Source organism: Mytilus galloprovincialis, chromosome 14 (genome assembly GCF_965363235.1).
Source record: "Mytilus galloprovincialis chromosome 14, xbMytGall1.hap1.1, whole genome shotgun sequence".
NCBI lineage: Eukaryota > Metazoa > Mollusca > Bivalvia > Mytilida > Mytilidae > Mytilus > Mytilus galloprovincialis.
In genome coordinates, this window is record NC_134851.1 from 959,573 (window position 1) to 983,224 (window position 23,652).

At 32.0% G+C, this 23,652-nt stretch overlaps 2 protein-coding genes across 3 annotated transcripts in view; one reads left to right on the forward strand and one right to left on the reverse strand.

The window, feature by feature from the left end:
* Nucleotides 1-9,950: 9,950 nt before the first annotated feature.
* LOC143059026 (N(6)-adenine-specific methyltransferase METTL4-like) lies at nucleotides 9,951-13,478 on the reverse strand. Its single transcript, XM_076232493.1, has 2 exons — nucleotides 13,397-13,478; nucleotides 9,951-11,508 (listed from the first exon to the last, which is right to left on the reverse strand). Exon 2 carries the CDS (start codon nucleotides 11,372-11,374, stop codon nucleotides 9,998-10,000), a length of 1,377 nt encoding a protein of 458 aa, XP_076088608.1. The 5' UTR covers nucleotides 11,375-11,508; nucleotides 13,397-13,478; the 3' UTR covers nucleotides 9,951-9,997.
* LOC143059025 (uncharacterized) overlaps nucleotides 13,458-23,652 on the forward strand; it is a 61,238-nt gene continuing 51,043 nt past the window's right edge. For both annotated transcript variants that reach the window (XM_076232488.1, XM_076232490.1), the window contains exons 1-2: nucleotides 13,458-13,601; nucleotides 19,147-19,298. In XM_076232488.1, the coding sequence (XP_076088603.1) occupies nucleotides 19,177-19,298 (122 nt within the window). In that variant the 5' untranslated portion in view covers nucleotides 13,458-13,601; nucleotides 19,147-19,176. The remainder of the gene's footprint in view (nucleotides 13,602-19,146; nucleotides 19,299-23,652) is intronic.

A 23,652-nucleotide genomic window follows, 5' to 3' on the forward strand; every position in this document is an offset into this window, starting at 1 on the left:
TGAACAGAAATAGTTTAATTTAGAAGAAAAAAATTGAGGGTTCTTTGACATGCTGATTCTAACAATGTACTTTTAAGATTTTGAATATTAGACCATAATAGGTAAATGTAAAATTTCAATGTTTTCTGTCCTTTGACCACATTCATTTTGGGTCACAAATCTATGCTGCAAATATTCAATCACAAATCAAATTAAGAGCAAGAGCTGTTTTAGGCTAAAATGTTGTGTCCATCTTTGCTCAACTGTTCAAAGAGTTCGAACAAAAAAATCAATTTTGCTGTCATTTAACAGCCTCTTATCACTTCACATATAATATAGAATATTATTTACAATAAAGTTATTCCTTAATATTTCTTCTGTCAAGTAGGGGTTTAAAAAGCATCAGGACAAAATGTACCTATAGGTAAGTAAGTAAGTAAGTAATGACTTTATTAAAAGAGGGTGACTCAATTAGCTTTCACTAATCTACCTTGAGGCCCTCACAAAGAACAAACAGGACAAATATTACAAAGCTTACAGTTTCTAACATATTATGTAAATGCACTATTCATGCTATAAATTGTCTGTAGAACAAGAGAAAATGAATTCATATATATATATATATATATATATATCAGTCTAAAGATTTGCACAACGGTACTGATATAAGGTGTTATTAAACGAAAATGTTGTTATAAAATCGTGTTGACAAATATTTCGGCTCAACAAATGGCCTTCTTCTTGTGTCACAAGTTTTAACAATACTGATACATGAAACAATGTATTGTTAAAACTTGTGACACAAGAAGAAGGCCATTTGTTGAGCCGAAATATTTGTCAACACGATTTTATAACAACATTTTCGTTTAATAACACCTTATATCAGTACCGTTGTGCAAATCTTTAGACTGATATAATTTTTTCCTTATCTGCATAGTATCGCCTATTCTAGACGATCCGGTACATAGTAAATTTGCTGGTTGGTCCTTTTTATAGACTTTTATATATATATATATATATATTATATAAAGTACAGGTTCCAGCCCCGGCGCCGGGGGAGGAAGTTACGAATCAAATCTACTCTAACATCGTTAGGTTGATTTTCTAGGCACTTTATACATATTCTAACGCCTGGTATTTCTTAATCATAAGAAACCCGATGGACAAGGTATAATTTGCAGTTGTCACTACACATAGACAGAGATTACATATATGAATTTACAGTGATTGTATGCTTCTAAAAATAGATTAGCATCCTGTAATTATACTGAAGAGATGAGTAGATGATCATTTCTGTACACTTAAAAGAATACTTCGTGTATTGTATCAGAGATCCTTGTTTAATTCCTACGACAAGGTAACACCTCCCGAAACGAAAGCTTATTTTCATAAGCTAGAGTTAGAGGAGGGGATAAGGTCTCTGCGCAATGCTAGGCGGTGTTGTCGTAGAAGTTAGAAATAAAAAGTACAGGTTCCAGCCCCGGCACCGGGGAGGAAGTTACGAATCAAATCTACTCTAACATCGTTAGTTTGATTTTCTAGGCACTTTATATATTACTCGTCTAAACATCAACCCAACAATGTTAGATCTGTAAATTTGCTTTCGCAAATTTTTGGTTCTTCCCTCGCCGGGATTCGAACCCATGCTACTGTAATATCGTGACACCAAATCGCCTGCACTGCAGCCGTCCCGCTAGACCACACGACCACCTGGGCTCTCAAAAAAAGAGCTTTCGCTGGCCGTGTGTTACCTTTCCACGTCAGTTTTAATCTAGCGGCGTACTACAGTACATGATATATAAGGCATGAAGATGTTATTGTTACAGATCAGCTAAATTATCTATAGCAAAAGGATCCTACAAATTAATGTAATATACAGTCACAGAAAATAATTATATTTATAAGTACGTCTGAGTCAGTGACAACTCTACAACAGATGTGTCCATCGGATCGCCATCAATGATGGTGATACATGGCTGTGTACATAATGTATATACAACTCGTCTAAACATCAACCCAACAATGTTAGATCTGTAAATTTGCTTTCGCAAATTTTTGGTTCTTCCCTCGCCGGGATTCGAACCCATGCTACTGTAATATCGTGACACCAAATCGCCTGCACTGCAGCCGTCCCGCTAGACCACACGACCACCTGGGCTCTCAAAAAGAGCTTTCGCTGGCCGTGTGTTACCTTTCCACGTCAGTTTTAATCTAGCGGCGTACTACAGTACATGATATATAAGGCATGAAGATGTTATTGTTACAGATCAGCTAAATTATCTATAGTAAAGGATCCTACAAATTAATGTAATATACAGTCACAGAAAATAATTATATTTATAAGTACGTCTGAGTCAGTGACAACTCTACAACAGATGTGTCCATCGGATCGCCATCAATGATGGTGATACATGGCTGTGTACATAATGTATATACAACTCGTCTAAACATCAACCCAACAATGTTAGATCTGTAAATTTGCTTTCGCAAATTTTTGGTTCTTCCCTCGCCGGGATTCGAACCCATGCTACTGTAATATCGTGACACCAAATCGCCTGCACTGCAGCCGTCCCGCTAGACCACACGACCACCTGGGCTATATATATATATATAGATTTGATTTGTAACTTCCTCCCTGGTGCCGGGGCTGGAACCTGTACTTTTTATCGCCTAGCATTGCGCAGAGACCTTATCCCCTCCTCTAACTATACCTTATAAAAATAAGCTTTCGTTTCAGGAGGTGTTACCTTGCCGTAGGAATTAAACAACTTTTTTACAAGGATCTCTGATACAATACACGAAGTATTCTTTTTAGTGTACAGAAATGATCATCTGCTCATCTCTATATATATACATAAAATACAACTGAACTCACAATTTATAGATATAAGAAGATATGATATGAGTGCGAATGAGACAACACTCCATCCAAGTCACAATTTGTAAAAGTAAACCATTATAGGTCAAACTGCAGCCTTTAACACAGAGCCTTAGCTCACAACAGTAAGCTATAAAGAACCCTAACAAGAGGCTCTCAAGAGCCTGAATTGCTCACCTTAAATTTTTTGCTTAAATCTTCCATCAATGATTATTTTGGGTTTTCAATTTATATAAATGGTTCTTTGATTCTGTCATATCTTCTTCAAAAGCAACCAGATGCTCCGCAGGGCGCAGCTTTATACAACCGCAGAGGTTGAACCCTGAACGGTTGGGGCAAGTATGGACACAACATTCAAGCTAGATTCAGCTCTAAATTTGGATTGTGATTAAATAGTTGACACAGCATAGGTTTCTGACACAGAATGAATGTGGTCTAATGAACTTAAAATATTTTTATTGCCTTTGAGCAATTCACTATGCTGTTGAATATTAATCCTCTCAAAAAAATGTTTGAAGAAATTTTCTTTTTATTTATGAAATCTGAAATGAGAAAAATTTAACCCCCCACCCCCATTTGTTTTCACATCCCCCTTTCCCTTTTTCCAAAACTGATCTCAATTCAATTTCTAATGGAGTTTGCAACAATAACTACTCATTTAAATACATCATAAAAAATTAAAATGTAAAATAAAGTGCCTGTTATCACTGAATGGTAAAGATTATTTTAATTTGTCAGTTGGTAGAAAAAGTGAATATACATTTTATATTGTATATAACAATGATTCAACTACTATTCTGGACAAAGACTTTTAGATAACTCCAATTGAAATTGCAATTAGATATTTCTTGCTATTGCACAATACTGTGCAATTGAAGATTTCTTGCTATTGCGCAATACTGTGCAATTGAAAATTTCTTGCTATTGCACAATACTGTGCAATTGAAGATTTCTTGCTATTGGTGAATACTGTGCAATTGAAAATTTCTTGATATTGCACAAAACTTAATATAATAATTTTGGATCCTGATTTGAACCAACTTGAAAACTGGGCCCATAATCAAAAATCTAAGTACATGTTTAGATTCAGCATATTAAAAAAGCCCAAGAATTCAATTTTTGTTAAAATCAAACTTAGTTTAATTTTGGACCCTTTGGACTTTAATGTAGACCAATTTGATAACGGGACCAAAAATTAAGAATCTACATACACAGTTAGATTTGGCATATCAAAGAACCCGAATTATTCAATTTTTGATGAAATCAAACAAAGTTTAATTTTGGCCTCGATTTGGACCAACTTGAAAACTGGGCCAATAATAAAAAATCTGAGTACATTTTTAGATTCAGCATATCAAAGAACCCCAAGGATTCAATTTTTGTTAAAATTAAACTAAGTTTAATTTTGGATCCTTTGGACCTTAATGTAGACCAATTTGAAAACGGGACCAAAAATTAAGAATCTACATACACAGTTAGATTCGGCATATCAAAGAACCCCAATTATTCAATTTTTGATGAAATCAAACAAAGTTCAATTTTGGACCCTTTGGGCCCCTTATTCCTAAACTGTTGGGACCAAAACTGCCAAAATCAAACCCAACCTTCCCTTTATGGTCATAAACATTGTGTTTAAATTTCATAGATTTCTATTAACTTCTACTAAAGTTATTGTGCGAAAACCAAGAATAATGCTTATTTGGGCCCTTTTTTGGCCCCTAATTCTCAAACTGTAGGAACCAAAACTCCCAAAATCAATGCCAACCTTTCTTTTGTGGTCATAAACCTTGTGTCAAAATTTCATAGATTTCTATTCACTTAAACTAAAGTTATAGTGCGAAAACCAAGAAAATGCTTATTTGGGCCCTTTTTGGCCCCTAATTCCTAAAATGTTGGGACCAAAACTCCCAAAATCAAACCCAACCTTCCTTTTGTGTTGAAATTTCATTGATTTAATTCTATTCACTTTTACTAAAGTTAGAGTGCGAAAACTAAAAGTATTCGGACGACGACGACGACGACGACGATGCAAGACGACGCAGGGAGACGACGACGACGCCAACGTGATAGCAATATACGACGAAAAATTAACATTTTTGCGGTCGTATAAAAATAAGAGTGGACACACTGAAATGTCTCGTTTGTCTCGTGGTCATAATATAATTTATGATGAAAGTATAAAAAAACATTGTATACCCCAAGCATTACATTATTGCTGTTTACAGTTTGTCTACATCTATAATAATATTCAAGATAATAACCAAAAACAGCAAAATTTCCTTAAAATTACCAATTCAGGGGCGGCAACCCAACAACAGGTTGTCCGATTCATCTGAAAATTTCAGGGCAGATAGATCTTGACCTGATAAACAATTTTACCCCGGTCAGATTTGCTCTAAATGCTTTGGTTTTTGCGTTATAAGCTAAAAACTGCATTTTACCCCTATGTTCTATTTTTAGCCATGGCGGCCATCTTGGTTGGTAAGCCGGGTCACCAGACACAATTTTTAAACTAAATACCCTAATAGTGATTTTGGCCATGTTTGGTTAAATTTGGCCCAGTAGTTTCAGAGGAGAAGATTTTTGTAAAAGATAACTAAAATTTACAGAAAATGGTTAAAAATTGACTATAAAGGGCCATAACTCCTAAAGGGGTCAACTGACCATTTTGGTCATGTTGACTTATTTGTAAATCTTACTTTGCTGAACATTTTTGCTGTTTACAGCTTATCTCTATCTATAATAATATATATTCATGATAACCAAAAACAGCAAAATTTCCTTAAAATAACCAGTTCAGAGGCAGCAACCTAACAATCGGTTGTCTGATTCATCTGAAAATTTAAGGGCAGATAGATTTTGACCTGATTAACCATTTAACCCCATGTCAGATTTGCTCTAAATGCTTTAAAAAATTGGTTTTTGAGTTATAAGCCAAAAAAACTGATTTTACTCCTATGTTCTATTTTTAGCCATGGTGGCCATCTTGGTTGGTTGACCGGGTCACCTGACACAATTTTTTAACTACTTACCCCAATGATGCTTGTTGCCAAGTTTGGTTCAATTTGGCCCAGTAGTTTCAGAGGAGAAGATTTTTGTAAAAATTAAGATAACTAAGATTTACGGAAAATGGTTTAAAATTGACTATAAAGGGCCATAACTCCTAAAGGGGTCAACTGACCATTTCGGTCATGTTGACTTATTTGTAAATCTTACTTTGCTGAACATTTTTGCTGTTTACAGTTTATCTCTATCTATAATAATATTCATGATAATAACCAAAAACAGCAAAATTTCCTTAAAATTACCAATTCAGGGGCAGCAACCTATAAAACAACAAAGGGTTGTCCGATTCATCTGAAAATTTCAGGGCAGATAGATCTTGACCTGATAAACAATTTTACCCCCATGTCAGATTTGCTCTAAATGCTTTGGTTTTTGAGTTATAAGCTAACCAGATGCTCCGCAGGGCGTAGCTTTATACGACCGCAGAGGTTGAACCCTGAACGGTTGGGGCAAGTATGGACACAACATTCAAGCTGGATTCAGCTCTAAATTTGGATTGTGATTAAATAGTTGACACAGCATAGGTTTCTGACACAGAATGAATGTGTTCTAATGAACTTAAAATTTTTGTTTTCTCTTAGAGCAATTCACTATGCTGTTGAATATTAATCCTCTCAAAACAAGTATGTGTCCTCAGTACACGAATGCCCCACTCGCACTATCATTTTCCATGTTCAGTGGACCGTGAAATTGGGGTAAAAACTCTAATTTGGCATTAAAATTAGAAAGATCATATCATAGGGGACATGTGTACTAAGTTTGAAGTCGATTGGACTTAAACTTCATCAAAAACTACCTTGACCAAAAACTTTAACCTGAAGCGGGACAGACGGACGGACGAACGAACGGACAGATGGACGGACGGACAGACCAGAAAACATAATGCCCCTCTACTATCGTAGGTGGGGCATAAAAATGTTTGAAGAAATTTTCTTTTTTATTTATGAAATTTCAAATGAGAAAAATTGAACCCAATTTTTTTAATCACATCCCCCTTTCCCTTATTCCAAAACTAATCTCAATTAAAATTTCTAATGGAGTTTGCAACAATAACTACTCATTTAAATACATCATAAAATATTAAGATGTAAAAAAAAACTGCTTATTATCACTGAATGTTATTTATTATAATTTATCAGTTGGTAGTAAAAAGTGAATATACATTGTATATTGTATATAACAAAGATTTAAGTTGATTCTGGACAAAGAAAGATAACTCCAATTAAAAAAAAAATCTTGCTATTGCACAATATTTTGCAATTAGATATTTCTTGCTTACTATTCTGGACAAAGAAAGATAACTCTAATTAAAAAAAAATTTGCTATTTCACAATATTGTGCAATTAGATATTTCTTGCCATTGCGCAATACTGTGCAATTGAAAAGACTTGCTATTGCACAACACTTAATATAATAATTTTAGATCCTGATTTGGACCAACTTGAAAACTGGGCCCATAATAAAAAAATCTAAGTACATTTTTGGATTCAGCATATCAAAGAACCCCAAGATTTCAATTTTTGTTGAAATCAGACTAAGTTTAATTTTGGACCCTTTGGACTTTAGTGTAGACCAATTTGAAAACAGGACCAAAAATGAAGAATCTACATACACAGTTAGATTTGATATATCAAAGAACCCCATTTATTCAATTTTTGATGAAATCAAACAAAGTTTAATTTTGGACCCCGATTTGGACCAACTTGAAAACTGGGCCAATAATCAAGAATCTAAGTACATTTTTAGATTCAGCATATCAAAAAACCTAACTGATTCATTTTTTGTCAAAATCAAACTAAGTTTAATTTTGGACCCTTTGGATCTTAATGTAGACCAATTTGAAAACGGGACCAAAAGTTAAGAATCTACATACACAGTCATGACAGTTAGATTCGGCATATCAAAGAACCCCAATTATTCAATTTTGATGAAATCAAACAAAGTTTAATTTTGGACCCTTTGGGCCCCTTATTCTGTTGGGACCAAAACTCCCAAAATCAATACCAACCTTCCTTTTATGGTCATAAACCTTGTGTTTAAATTTCATAGATTTCTATTAACTTATACTAACGTTATGGTGCGAAAACCAAGAAAAATGCTTATTTGGGTCCCTTTTTGGTCCCTAATTCCTAAACTGTTGGGACCTAAACTCCCAAAATCAATATCAACCTTCCTTTTGTAGTCATTAACATTGTGTTTAAATTTCATTGATTTCTATTTACTTAAACTAAAGTTATTGTGCGAAAACCAAGAATAATGCTTATTTGGGCCCTTTTTTGGCCCCTAATTCCTAAACTGTTGAAACCTAAACTCCCAAAATCAATCCCAACCGTTCTTTTGTGGTCATAAACCTTGTGTCAAAATTTCATAGATTTCTATTAACTTAAACTAAAGTTATAGTGCGAAAACCAAGAAAATGCTTATTTGGGCCCTTTTTGGCCCCTAATTCCTAAAATGTTGGGACCAAAACTCCCAAAATCAATACCAACCTTCCTTTTGTGGTCATAAACCTTGTGTTAAAATTTCATAGATTTCCATTCACTTTTACTAAAGTTAGAGTGCGAAAACTAAAAGTATTCGGACGCCGGACGACGACGACGACGACGACGACGACGCCAACGTGATAGCAATATACGACGAAAAATTTTTCAAATTTTGCGGTCGTATAAAAACTGCATTTTACCCCATGTTCTATTTTTAGCCATGGCGGCCATGTTTTTTGATGAAATGGGAATTAAAACACAAACTTTATTCTAGATATCCTAGGAATCAATCAGATGAAGTTTGGTTTGAATTGGTTCAGTAGTTTCAGAGGAAAAGATCTTTGAAATAGTTTACGACGGACGGATGATGACAACGGACGGACGACGACGGACGCCAAGTGATGGCAAAAGCTCACATTTCCTTTTGGAAAGGTGAGCTAAAAATTACTGTTGTTAATCAATTCAAATGAAAAAAAAACTCTATCTATATATTAACACGAAACGAGAAACACTTTTGAACCACATCAACAAACGACAACTACTAAACATTAGATTCCTGAAAAACTACTGAACATCATATATCAAAGTTTCAACTGGTTTCAATGACAGACAAATATTATCAATATTTATCATATATTTAGTACAAAATACAGCTATTTTGTATATGTAATAAAGGTTCGTTTTTCCAGTCTGTATCACCTACCCTGTATCGCATGCCCCGTATCGCATAGCTAAACCCGTATCGCATACCCCGTATCGCATGGTAAAACCCGTATCGCATACCTTTTTTTTTTTTTTTTTTACATGAAGTCAGTTTTTTTGTTGTTTTTTTTTGGCTTAAGAAAAAATTTCCTCAAAATTTTTTTTTTTAATGACGTCATTGTTTTGTATGTAACGTCACGAACGTCAAGTTTTCATATTGTATGTGACGTCATGAACGTCAAGTTTTCATATTGTATGTGACGTCACGAACGTCAAGTTTTCATATTGTATGTGACGTCACGAACATCAAGTTTTCACAACATATTTTTGGGTACACTAAGTGCAACTATAAAAAATACAAAACACTCAAATAAATACAATAATAAACAAAATATTTTTAAAACAACAGATTGTTAGGTAACCCAGGTGCTTCGTATAATATTAACTGAGCAGTTATTTTAAGGCTTTGAAACAAGACAAAAGCAGGACTGATGGTAACCCAGTGCTATGGATCAGAAAACAGTTCATAAAATATAATACTCTTCTGTTGAAATATATGATAAAGCGTATAATACATGGCAAAATCCGTATCACATGCCGTATCACCCTCGACCAATATCATCCCTCGGGCCTAAAGGTCCTTGGGCTGATATTGATGTCTCGGGATGATACGATATATGATACAGATTTTGCCATGTATTATTCTCTATATATTTCTAGTAGTAGTAATATAATATAACAACAATGATGGTTACATAATGTTTAAAAATATTTTTGGAATTGGTACTAAAATGTGTGCACAAACGCATGAACAATGCACATAAAATATTTAAACGAGTCTGGTGCATGCTTAACATTTATTTATTTCACATCACAGTCTAATGGAATTCTAAGTATCTTTGGTAAAAACTTCAAAATAATCCATATGCTGATGTTTAAACACCTCATTACCATAGCAACACCAACCTGGCGTCAAGTTCCTGGCAAATATTTCTAAACAATTGGGAGTTTCTGGAAGATAAGGTTTCATGATATCTTGTAATGGAATTTTCATTGAATGAATACTACTAGGCACGCTCATCATTGTCATCTCTAACGGTAGGTTGTCATTGTTTAACGAAGCAGGTAAGATAGTTCTCTCGTTATAAATGCCATCTAAAGATTTAGAACTTATCTTTTCACTGAAGTTTTCTTTGCATTTCATATTTTTACAAATGTCATTTTTCGTATGTTCTTCTTCTGTGTTAGAGTCTATCTTTTCATCAGATACGTCCTTCATTTCTGTGTGTTTACATTTTCCTAATATAAGAATTTCATATGTTTTTTTATGTTCGGACATTATATCTAACACTGTACTGCCAGTCTTTGTGACTTTAATCCAATACCATGTTGTTATAAAATCTACATTCCAAAAGGGGAATAACTCTTGTATAACAAAATCCTTATGTTTCATTTTGTTTGTAACCCACATACCAATAACACAACCAGGGGCAGATAACTCAGGAACTGGGATTTTAAATAATTCTTCATTATCCAATGTCCAATATTGTTTCTTTCTTTTAACAGACTTATTCTCCCATGGTGGATCAAGTAAAATAAAGTCAAATTCATGTCTGCCTAAAATTGTAGAAAAATATTTTAAATTAACAGTGTCACCCATAATGAAGGAACATTCAGCAGGTAAAAGGTAAAAGTCATCCTTAATTTTAACTTTTATGGAAGAGTTGCTACAATTTTTCACAAGTTTATTACACAAATTATCATAAACACCATGAGATTTTAAAGTCACAGTTTCAATGTCAAGGTCATTGATATCAGAATAACACAATTCCCTAAGTTTGTCTCCTGGTCCAGAGTTGGTAGCAATCTTCCTTGCAGTAACATTATTATCTAATGATTTACCAAGATCTCTAAAAAGCTTCATATCTTTAGAACCATCGAGTAAAGTTTTATAGGCATGTAAAATAACTTCTATAATTTTATCATGATATGTTTTAGCTTTAATTTCACCGTCATTTAAAACAGATTTTCTTTTTCTCTTTCTCTTTTTACGATTGACAATTGTATCTTCAACCCTTTCTTGTACACAGATTTTACTTTCAAACTGGCTATCCATGATAAATTGGCTATTTATTTCAAACATGTCCTTTTTGTATGAGAAATCTGTTGTAGTACTGTCTTCAGAATCAACATCTTTAAAAGAGTCTGCAGTCAGTTGCCAATGATCAAGTATCCAGCCATACATATTCTGGTACATAATGGCCATCTTTTGAACTATTACAACTTGTGAGTCCTAAATTACATTGATTTCTGAAACTTCACTTCCATATCAGGTTTCTTTATCAAATTGTGCACATGAAAGTCATTTCATGTGTTTTAACATCAGAATGACAACCATATCTGGAAATAAATAAAACAAAATAATAAGAGTTAAAATCCAATTAGTTAGCAGCTCTGTCATACATGGGAATTTCTCGCTGCATTGAAGACCTGTTGGTGACCTTCTGATGTTGTCTGTTCTATGGGCGGGTTGTTGTCTCTTTGACACATTCCCCATTTCCATTCTCAATTTTATGTCACAGTGTCTGTCTGATAACATTAGATATAAAGATTATTGTAAATTCAGAATAAAAAAATTAGTGCATTATTTTCTTATTTATGTTTTAATATCTATGTTTGAAAATTATAATTGTAATTATTCTTCTCATTTTGGTTGATTTGATAGACAAATAAAGTACTTGGTTGTAAACATGATAAACACATATTAAGCAAGGGTCCAAAACAGTCACAATCATTTGCCAGTGAAGTCCTAAACTGAAAGCTATTTGTCCTAAACAAAAAATTGGGATTTAGAACAATCCTGAGGGCCCTGCTAATAAGAATACGCTGCCAAGGGCTAATGGTCGCTGATCACTTCACATGTTCATAGTACAAGCTAATTGAAAGAATGTCTATCTATACATTTATTCAAAACTCAGAATATGTATTGTTGGGTTCTCATTGGAAGTTATTTGCCTTTTTCTAGTCTTAAATGAGAAGTAAAATCTGTTTACTAATTAGATATAAGATGAAGTGGTATGCAGAGGCGGATTTAGAGGGGAGCCCCTCTTTTCTGTGAAAAATTTGGTTGCTTATATAGGGAATCACTGAAGCATGACCAGATCGGGCCCTCTCTTAGGCAGTCAGTGGGCCCCCACTTATGAAAAATTCTGATTCCACCACTGGTATGAGTGCCAATTAGACAACTCTCCAGCCAAGACAATTTGTACAAATAAACCATTATAGGTCAAAGTAAGGCCTTCAACACGGAGCCTTGGCTCACACCAAACAGCAAGCTATAATGAACCCCAAAAATGACTAGCTTAAAATTAAACCATTTAAACAGGAAAACCAAGGCTATAATTTATAAAAAAAACAACACAATAAACACTTACGAACCACATCAACAAACGACAACCACTGAATATCAATTAGATAGTCCAAATTGTCTTTTAACATTAACATGTTTAAGACGGTCTGAGTTTTCTTTGGGGTGATTTGTCTAGGAATCCACGTCTGTTTGCAAAAAAACATGTTTGTTGGAATTCTGAAAACATTTTTGTTTGAATCAATAAATCTTTCATGTTTTTCATTTACAGTCTTTACTGTCTTCACCATGTTTACTCACAGCACATGTACATGTACCAAGCCAACTACATGCATGATATACATGATCATCAAACAGGGGCGGATCCAGCCATTTTAAAAAGGGGAGGTCCCAACCCAGCTAAAGAGGGGGTTCCAACTATATGTCCCATTCCAATGCATTGATCGGCCAAAAAAACGGGGGGGGGGGTTCCAACCCCTGGAACCCCCACCTCTGGATCCGGCACTGATCAAATTAGTTATAACATCAATTATGATTTTCAAACACATGCCAATTTATATCATTTAATAGCTAATCATTAAAAATAAAAAAAATAAATCATATAATACTGATTTTTAATCGCCAAATTTTTATTCAGGAATACATAATATATATATATATATCTATACACATAAAAAATATCTATAAATTAATATAAATTGAATTTGGATTAAAATAGGGGCGAACGGACCAATGGGGTGAACGTTCAAGTGCAAAAGTGTTTAAAGGGCGAACGTGTAGCGTGCGAAAGTTTAAGGTGTCTCGCCCCCCAACTCTGAATGACGTACATTTTAGACTTCAGGGAGTTAACTCATTGACAAGAGTCGACAACTTAGAGTAAGACAGTGGTTCTATAAATTATGAGAACTATACGAAACATACAAGCATTTTGAAATTATGAGGGTCAGTATGCCGTGGACAGCTGGTGGAGCTCGTACCTCGTAGGGCACCTGTTAGTCTGAGTCTTTAAAGGTTTTTACCCTTACTATACAGCGGTTTTATTCAAACCCAGTTGTGACCATGATGTTTTGCGTTCATAGAAACAATATGGCGGACTAAGATTTCTCTACGATTAGAAGACCCCACCGTAAGAAAATGAGTTTATGTATTAAACTGGCAATTATTTTGTTCTTAAGTTAATTTGAGATAAGTTCTTTTTCACACACTAAGGAAGGACAAAATGTATTTGTTATAAAATATAATTTATTATTTGTTTTAATATTGCAATCTGAACTGGACAAATATTTCGAGCCACAGGCACTTTTTTCTAACCATGGGAAGCCCCACTATCAAGGTATCAGGTCCGTTTGTCCTACTTGTTCTTCTTTTTCCAGATTCAATGCTGAATATTCCACGCGAGTTTTGGGCAACACAGAAAGATTTATCTTGGCTATTTTCAAATTAGGGTAACACAAATGACTGAATAACATTGTTATTATCCGAATAACACTTTTAATTTTAATATTAACAACTATTGGTGACTTTTAAACATTCATTATTAAATAATAATATATTATCGATGTATTTTATAAGTTAAAATGATTTACAGAATTATTTACAGCTGGTTTTTCCTACTTCCTTTTAGAGCATGCCTTCAAGTTCAGGGCAGCTAGGAATCCCTCAACATTGTTGGTCCCTGTAACTGTTGTTGGTAGGTTGTTACAGTCCCTGATTGTCCTAATAACATGTTCGCCCTGGGTCCGATCGCACTACTTTTAAAAATATATATTAATGTTCATGGCATGGAAGTTGAATAAACTTATTCATGTTATTCAGATATTTATATGGTACATGTACAAATGTATATACATGTATTCTTGAAAATTATGAAAGCATTGAAATGTTTAAAACTTGTTACGGATCATAAATTGTTCTTTGACATAATTGTTGTAATACTTGTCCATTGTTGCCTTTTGATGGTTTAATTAACATGATTAATATAATTAAAAAAAACATTCTGTTATGATCCTTCATATGTGGCATTGTAGAACTTAACACTAGCAAGTTTTCATAGTTTATTAATAAATTATAGTTTAGCAAATTATATCAACAGTATTTGTTAAGATAAAAGTATTCAATTTCAAATGTAAATAAGTTAAAACTCACATAAAAGTGACAAAGTATGGTGAGGTTTGTGCAAGACCAGCAAGACTGAAGATGGACATTTTGTTCTATATGTCATTTTCAGTAAGGGAGCTACCATTTGATTTTTATACAGGGCTAGGATGAAATTTGAAAAAAATAGGCAGGACAGGAGTTTTGAGTAAAAAAAAAGGCAGGATGAGACAATTGCCAAAAAAAAGGTCAGGATAAACTTTAAAAAAAAAGCAGGACCAAACAGAGTGAAAAATAAAAAGGCAGGACAGAGATTACATCTAAAAAAAAATGCAGGACAAATTTTTTTATCCTAGCCCCCCCATAAAAATAAAATGGTAGCTCCCTAAGTTGTGAAGTCTGGTCTACATTAAAAGCTATGTAGTAAACTGTTAAAAAAAAGTATTGGGTATCATTTACAAAAATGCACATACCTTAAATAGTCTCTTTAGGAAGACTGTGGCTCTCTAAATTAAAAGGATTAAGCAATTTAACAAATGGAAGTTTTTAAAAACCTTGACTGGCTTAGTCTTAATTTAACTAATACTAGTCTCAGATCTTATTTAACAATAGCAAGATGAATAGAAAAGCTATATAAGTAAATGATCAGTTGCAAATTTATTGAAGTCTGTGAATATATTCAAATAATTTAATTTTGGATGTAACACGTCTTCTGATTGGCTGACGTTATTTTGTTATCAGCCCATAGACATAATTTAGTCATGTGACCGTGACGTCATCAACGTTTTTTTCAAGATTTTCTACGGTTTAAATAGAATTTAGAATTAAATTATAAGAAATGACTGTAATATTTTTTCTGTCTATTCGAAATAACATAAAAAATGTGGTGCACACTGTTAAATAACCCGCTACACGTGTTATTCAGTGTGCACCAAATTTTTTATGTTATTTCGAATAGACAGAAAAAATATTACAGTCATTCCTTAATGAATTAAAGACTAAAGCACAATAAAGTAAATATATATATCATGTACATGATGTATATTATGACATGTAAAACAATCATTTTTATCAATAATTTATATCAACAGTAACCATGGTAACATTGAAATGTTAATTTCACACAGTCCATTTTCAAGGGAAGTAATGACACATGAATGATGTTTCAAAAATAGACCTTCTGCCTCACTTATAATTATTTCAAATAAATATAAAAAAACATGCATTTAATTTTTTTTTAATATAAGGGCAGAAATAAATTGATTATTTTTTTGTGTTATTGTATTGATAGATGAAGAAATTTGTAAGGAAGATTATGGGATGATGAGGCCACAGGGACTTGTTTAGCAGATTAAAATTTTGTTAATCAATGTTTTTTAATTCTAATTTAGTATTTCCTGTCTATTTGTATTACTTTATTAACGTATTTGACGTTCACATCACTTTTTCTTTGTTTTCTAGCAATGTGCAGTTTACTATCCATATCCGTATACTGAAAAATCCTAATTTTCAGTATAACAACAACAACAACAATACTTTATTTTAAGAGGGTTACACAGTTAGCTATATATAGTATACAGTCAGGGGACTTACTTAAATGAGTGATTTTCTAAATCACTGATTCAAGTAGCATTATTTCCATAAAGGTTGGAATTAAGAGTTGTCTTTCTTTAATAATCACCTATTTAAGTAGTACAAAATAATCACTAGAAAAAGTGATTTAATTTTACTGTAGCTTTAAATATAGAATACTAATGTTCCAGGGACTAATTATGTTTCTAAACTTATCAGAACTAACATCTGTGTTGTCTAGGATGACCAGGTCATTTCAGGTGATGACCTTGTACTGAATCTAGGATAATGACATAAAAATCACTTGTTTAAGTATCATACCTTAATTTTCTTCCCAAAAATCACTTCTTTAAGTATCATTATTTTAATAACCCCAACTAATTTCAACACCCCAGAACAGTGAAATTTTTATCGCGAACAGTAGAATTTTATTACATAATCTGAAAGATGAAACCTTGAACTTTACAGGAAAAATACTCCCACTGCTGGGAAAAATCTGTCAAGAAAGTATCAGTTCATTATGTAAAGCCATTATTACAGCATTTTTTCAACTAAAATAGAATTTACAGCTAAATGATAGCATCAAAGGCATAAACCTTGCTACTTAAAAGAAGCAAAAAATACATTTTTTTCAATTTTAGTAATGAAAAGATATTATTTAAACCTATGTTTGAAATTTTGGTAAAACTACAAAATCACAATTTGAGACAAACTTCAAATTTGCTACTCAAATAAGAGATTTAAAAATCACTTATATCAGTAAGTCCCCTGACTGGTATACAGATATAGATAGTAATTATATAACTGTACATGAAAACAAAGAAATATAGCTATATAGTGATGAAGGAAAGTATCACCTTGTTGTCATATCAGAATGGGAGCAATTAATATTAACAGAACAGAACATATTTTATTTCCAATTAAGGGCCCACAAGGGGCATACAGAGTATACATGAATAAGGCAAAAGAATATTGATTTGCATAGATACATAGATACAAACAAATTTTTTTTTTTACATACAGTTACAATACAATTACTAACTCATATTCACTTTAATAAATTTACCAACAGTATTAAGGACCTGATTGTCTTCACAGTTTAATAAATAAATAAATTTATGCTGATTATTAAGTATAGAAAAATTTGGAATTCTTTGACAAACAAAGTCAAAGAGAGCATCTCTATCAGGGCCCACAAGGGGCATACAGAGTATACATGAATAAGGCAAAAGAATATTGATTTGCATAGATACATAGATACAAACAAATTTTTTTTTTTACATACAGTTACAATACAATTACTAACTCATATTCACTTTAATAAATTTACCAACAGCATTAAGGACCTGATTGTCTTCACAGTTTAATAAATAAATAAATTTATGCTGATTATTAAGTATAGAAAAATTTGGAATTCTTTGACAAACAAAGTCAAAGAGAGCATCTCTATCTGATTTAAAATTTTCACAGTTAGTTAAAAAATGGATTTCATCTTCAACACAGCCAGAGGAGCATTTTTTGCAAATTCTTTCATTTCGTGGAATATTTGAAAAACGACCAACTTCAATTTGAAGCTTATGAGCAGAAATACGTAATTTGCATATAGATCTTCTAAAATCAAAGTTCTTATAAATTAAAGAAAGATAATTTTCATAACCAAAATTCTGCTTAAATTTAATATGATTAAAGGATTAAATTTTAATTAGATTGAATTACTTCATTTTATTTTTTACGGACATCAATTTTCTTGTTGTAATTATTCTGCATTTTCGTGGTAGGGCTTCTTATAGCTGACTATATAATGATAAGGGATTTTCTGTGACCTACAATTGATTATGCAACCACCACTGACATGGTTTTTCATGTTTCATGAATTTTCAGATTGAAAAAAACAATTAATTTTCCCATAGGCGACAATGATAGCCTTTTTTGAGATACAGACTATAGAAAGTCGATTTTTTTAACGAAACCTTGCTAGAATTACAGAATAGTTATTCGGACAGGATTTTTGGGTCCAAAAAATATAGGTTCGCGTTGCTTTTCTTAGCGTATTTTGTACTTATGTCCCATGCCTATCAATTTTGCACTTAAAAATATGTGTCTCGTCCTAGCGTAGAAAATACGTCTCATTTCCGTTAGCGCTAAGGAAAATAATTTGTTTGGCATATGATATCATGCAGAATGCACAAAGTCTCTAATAATAAAAAATTACGGGCGCACTTATCAACCAATCAGGATTAGCCATACTCTTAATTCTGAATACCATGTTATGCTCATAAAATGGCTGTGCCCATACAATCTAATGGTGTATTGTTACCTTCATACTTTATTATAATTACATCTGAATCAGAGTTGTCTCTCTTTATCTGTCTTTCTTACTTTTTAGGTATGTCTTAACTAAAATCCTGAGTAAGAATAGGACAAAATTCTAACATAGATTTGGTTGCTCAAAGTAACTTGTTCTGTTCTCTTGCAAACAATTTATAATAACATGATAATCTAATACATGTATAATTCATGATCAATTGCAATATATTCAAATTGATATTTTCATAATTGTAACAAATTGTCCAACACAATATTATGTGTAAAAGAACGTATAGCTGATAATACAGTATGGGTTTTCTCATTGTTAATGGTGGTACTGTTGCCTATAATTGCTTACATCCAGTTCATTTGATGATGGTGGATAGTTGACTCATTGGCAATCATACAACATGTCCTTTATTTTTTTAATAAACTGTATATAAATCCATAAATGATCCATATTTGTAAATATGACAATAAACTGCAAACTGTAAGTTGTAGTTACTGTATGTGTATGTGAACACCTTTGATGAACTGCAGACAGATCAACTATAATTTCTTTTTTAAAACAAATAAATCGTAAATACATGTATGTAGCTATATTAAACACAGGGGAAATCCATTATTTCAAACGAAAAGGACTTCTCCTTTCAATTTTAGCAGGTAATTTCAAAGACTGATTTATTTTTATGTTTCAGAAATTTTAAGCTGAAGTCTACCATGTGACCATGGCAACAGCTATATTACAACAGAGATCAGTTGTGTGGTCAGATATGAGACCTAAATCTGCTTCTACAGACCAAATGGAGGATAGTAACCATGGTTTTAGACCTTCTAGGCCAAGACCAAAGTAAGCATTATTTTATAAAAAAAACTGAATTTTAACCTTTTTCAGAAAACCTTCATGCCCTTGTGAATAGATTGTTGTTCAGTGGCAAATATTTCATTCATATTTAGGTTGATACATATACAAATGTATATACCGTACACTAAATGAAAGACTGGGGTCATAGTAATATAGATCATGAAGAGGCCTAGACCAAAGTGAGCATTATACTCATTATTATAAGTATAAAAACCTAAATTTCAATCTTTATCAGAAATCTTTATTCACTTGATAGATATATTTTAGATAGGTTGTTGTTCAGTAGCAAATATTTCAATCATATTTAAGATGATACACTATTTTTATTGAAAGACTGGTAACCATAGTTACTGTAATGTTTTAGATATTCCTTATAGTGGCAGGTGTTTTGATGAAGAAGACCAGTCATGCCAGTCCAACTTATTAAAGTTCTGGTATTTTTTATGCTCAATTTTTCCTAGACAATAAAATATTACTAAAATATGACTGAGATATATAACAGAACTGCATCTTCAGACTATACAAAATACAGGTTGACATGGCTGATAACTTTCAGGTCAAATTATATCAGAGAAAATATTATGGAACAGAAACTGTCCACATTTATATTTAGCCATTTTTGACATAAATACTTCCTCATGTCTAAATGATTTGTTGTCAGCTATTATAATGATAGAATTCTAAAAAAAAAAGAGCCATATATTGATAAGCTTATTACTTGTATATATTATACAACAGCTATAGCATAATCAGATTTGATTCTTAAATGAAGAAGATCAATAGATGCTCTCATGTTTCTATCTAATGTCTGGTGTGATCAAAATGATGAGTAAATACAGTTTTACATTTAACTCTGTCAATAGTTGGCTGATCGATACAAAGTAAGAGTTTGTGATTGAGTTGTCCCCCTTTCCTGCAAAGATTTTATGTATAACATAATCCAATATAGTCATTGGCAGTATTATAAGAGAGTATTTGAAGTTTAATCAATTGATGTTTTTTAACCACTAAATGTACATTTTTATCCTTTTTCATTGACTGTGGAGAGTAAATTTGTTTGATTTTTTTTCTGCCATTTTTAGGGAAAATCTTGACAAAGTAAAAGAGAGTAGCAGATGTACATTTGTGTACATGAGAAGGGGAGGTGGTGTCTTTTGATTACTTTTTTAATATGGAATATTGATTATTTATCGTGAAAACTTTAATAGACATATGAACGATGGGTGATAAGGCATTTTAAACATGAAAATGATCAACACCACAAGATCTACAAAAAAGTCATAAAGACTGAACCATTGGATGATTCTTGGTAGTTTACCAGTTTTTGCATATTTTCTCAAAAAAATAAAATAGAAAGGCTAAGAAACTTATACAGCAAAAATGATCAATAATACAAGATCTAAAACAAGTCTTATAAACGGAAATTGAAATAAAAACTTGGACTATGATTTGGTTTTTTTTGTCTATCATTGCAAATGCTTTAATAGATTTATAGGTAGAATTTGTTACACATTTCAAGTTAGAGATTTTTTTTTTTCTCCAACAATTTTCTTGCAACCGTTAATAATTAAGAGATCTGGCAAGAATGCTGAATACATAGATTCCACAACTACATTTCAGTACTGCAACAAGTGTATTACAATATTTCTCCACTCGAGACAGTTAAATTTTAATATTTAATGCGCCATGCTTGCCAAGCTTTTTAAATAATTATAATTTGACTGTTGAGAGTGGAGAATTATCTTAATACAAGAGTTACAGTGGTGGAATCTGTGTCTCTAATGATTTTTATCCTTCCTTTTAAAAGATTTGAGGAAAGTTGTGTACTTTTGATGTGACGTCATCAGACATGGTCGCCTTTTTTCATGACGTCACAATAAGAAAATTCAGAAGAAAACAAGAAAATTTAACGTCACAATTAAAGTTCAACAAATCATTTGCCGAGAACAGATTTTTCTTTAGTGAGGAGAAATATTTTTCTCACACTGGTCAGGAAATGTGAAAATAGCACAAAAATTAGAGAAAGTTTATTATTTGGACAATAAACTGTATAAACAAGTTGGAACAAAATTTCTTTGAACTAATTATGATTTAAAAAAAAAATATATAAAATTTTTATCAGCCATTCAAACCAGTAAAAATCTCATTTCAAGACAGGCAGAAGGTTTACTTATTTTGACCACAGATTTGTTTCCAGTTTGTATTAAACTCGGGTACAGTTTGTATCCAACTGGTACCTTTAAAACACTTTAATATCAAACATGCTTTGCACAGTTATTTAAGTTGAATGCTATGATAAATATTCTTCTGTATGTAATCAATCTTTATCAAATGTTCTAAAGGTTTGGAATAAGATAACCTCCGCCAATATTTACAATGTGTGAAAGTTTCAGTCAATATTTAATCTCCCCTGATATATCTTTTTATAACAGGTAATCTATAAACCTTTCTGTTTTAATGCATTTATTTAAACAGTATTTTCTGCTGGAATTATAAATTGTATGCTTACTCTGCACAAATCAATATTTTTTGACAATTTATTGTAAGTTTTCGTGTAAGCCATATTTGTATACCTTCCCTACTAAAAATAATCAGTGGAATTCCACTGAAATCCCACATAAATCTCACTTGGGAATTCCACTGGTTCCCACTGGAATTCCACTGGACAATTTTGTCGGGATTTTTAGAAGATTCCAGTGGAATCTCAGTGGAATCTCAGTGATATTTTTAAAATCCCACTTGGATTCCAGTGGAATCTCAGTGATATTTTTTCAAAAATCCCACTTGGATTCCAGTGGAATCTCAGTGATATTTTTAAAATCCCAGTGTGATTCTGGGCAATTTCCACTGAAATTTCAATGGGATCCCAATGAAATTTCAATAATTCCAGTGGGATTTTAATGCAAACCCAGAGAAATTTAAATGGATTCTTCAACACTATGTGTAGTGAAATTATTTTAAATTCCAGTGAAAACAGCAGATCAATCACGTTATTTTTTCATGTCTTAAATAGTTTATTGTCTTTTTTTTGGAAATGCAAGTGAAGTGTATAGGTTATTCTTTACTTTGATGTGTATTGGTCTTTTATTTTACTCTAACATCATAGGCCCATATTAACATGTATGTCTTGCCATTTTTAAAATCTCAAATTTGATCCACAATCATGATAATTGAGTACATATGTACTAATTAAGTTTTAAAAGATAATACTTTTTGCTTTTTTGGAAAAGATGTCTCTATATATATTAAATTATTACAGTCATACTACAGATCTCCAATTTTGCGAAAACTAGCTACTATTGAATAATATTTTATTGAAGAGATTGTCTTAAAGATATATTAGTCATGTGTCATACTGTGACAATCCAATAGTAATTATGTATATGCAAAAAATGCATGGTCTTATAGTTATTTTCTTGATCCTGCATGGTCACAATTTATTTGAAGGAAATGATAGTTTCATAATTTTCAAAAAGGTTGAAATACTTATTCATAATTTGTACTTACCAGAAGATTTAATCCAAAAAATATGAAAACATCAATCTTCACAAATCCAATAGTCATGTCATCAAAAAAATACATCTTCACTTTTTAATATCAATAGAATATAACTTTTGCTCTTTTAAATTTTAGTCCACAACCTTACATCCATGGTAAAATTCATATTTTGGTCAAGATAAATAAGACATCTTTTCTTGTAATGGCTGCAAGTTCAAATTTTGAATCTGACCAGTGTTGGGGTTGTATCTATAGGGAGTTGTTTGATTCCTTGCAATGTTTTCCTAATCATACTATTAAATTTCCTAAATCTTAAATATCTGATATATATAATAATAAATAAATGATATTTACCAACTTTTATCTATTATTTTTATATTTTGAACTGTAGGAATTTAAGAGAAATATACAAAGACATGTGGTCTCCTTCATTGGGCCCCATTGAGTGTGTACATATCATTTCCTGTCCATTTCACAGAGGCAAATTGAAAACAGATTGGCACATAACATTTCTATTACTAATTGATAAGAAAGAGACTGCTTGGAAATAATATTTGTGTATAATCATGATATAATACTTAACTAAATATAGAGATAGACTTAATAATTAATTGTACTTGAAAATAAATAAATTTTAATTACCTGCAACTCCTTTGTTGAAAAATTCAAAATTAAATTGTCTTAAATACTGTTAGTGAAATAAGTATATATATTCTAGTCACTTTATACATGTTTAAATGTACATATATAAATAGCAACACATAACATTTTTCAGGTCCATCATCATTTAATTATCAGCTAAATTCATTGAAATTTTTTATAATAAAAATTCTACAAGTCC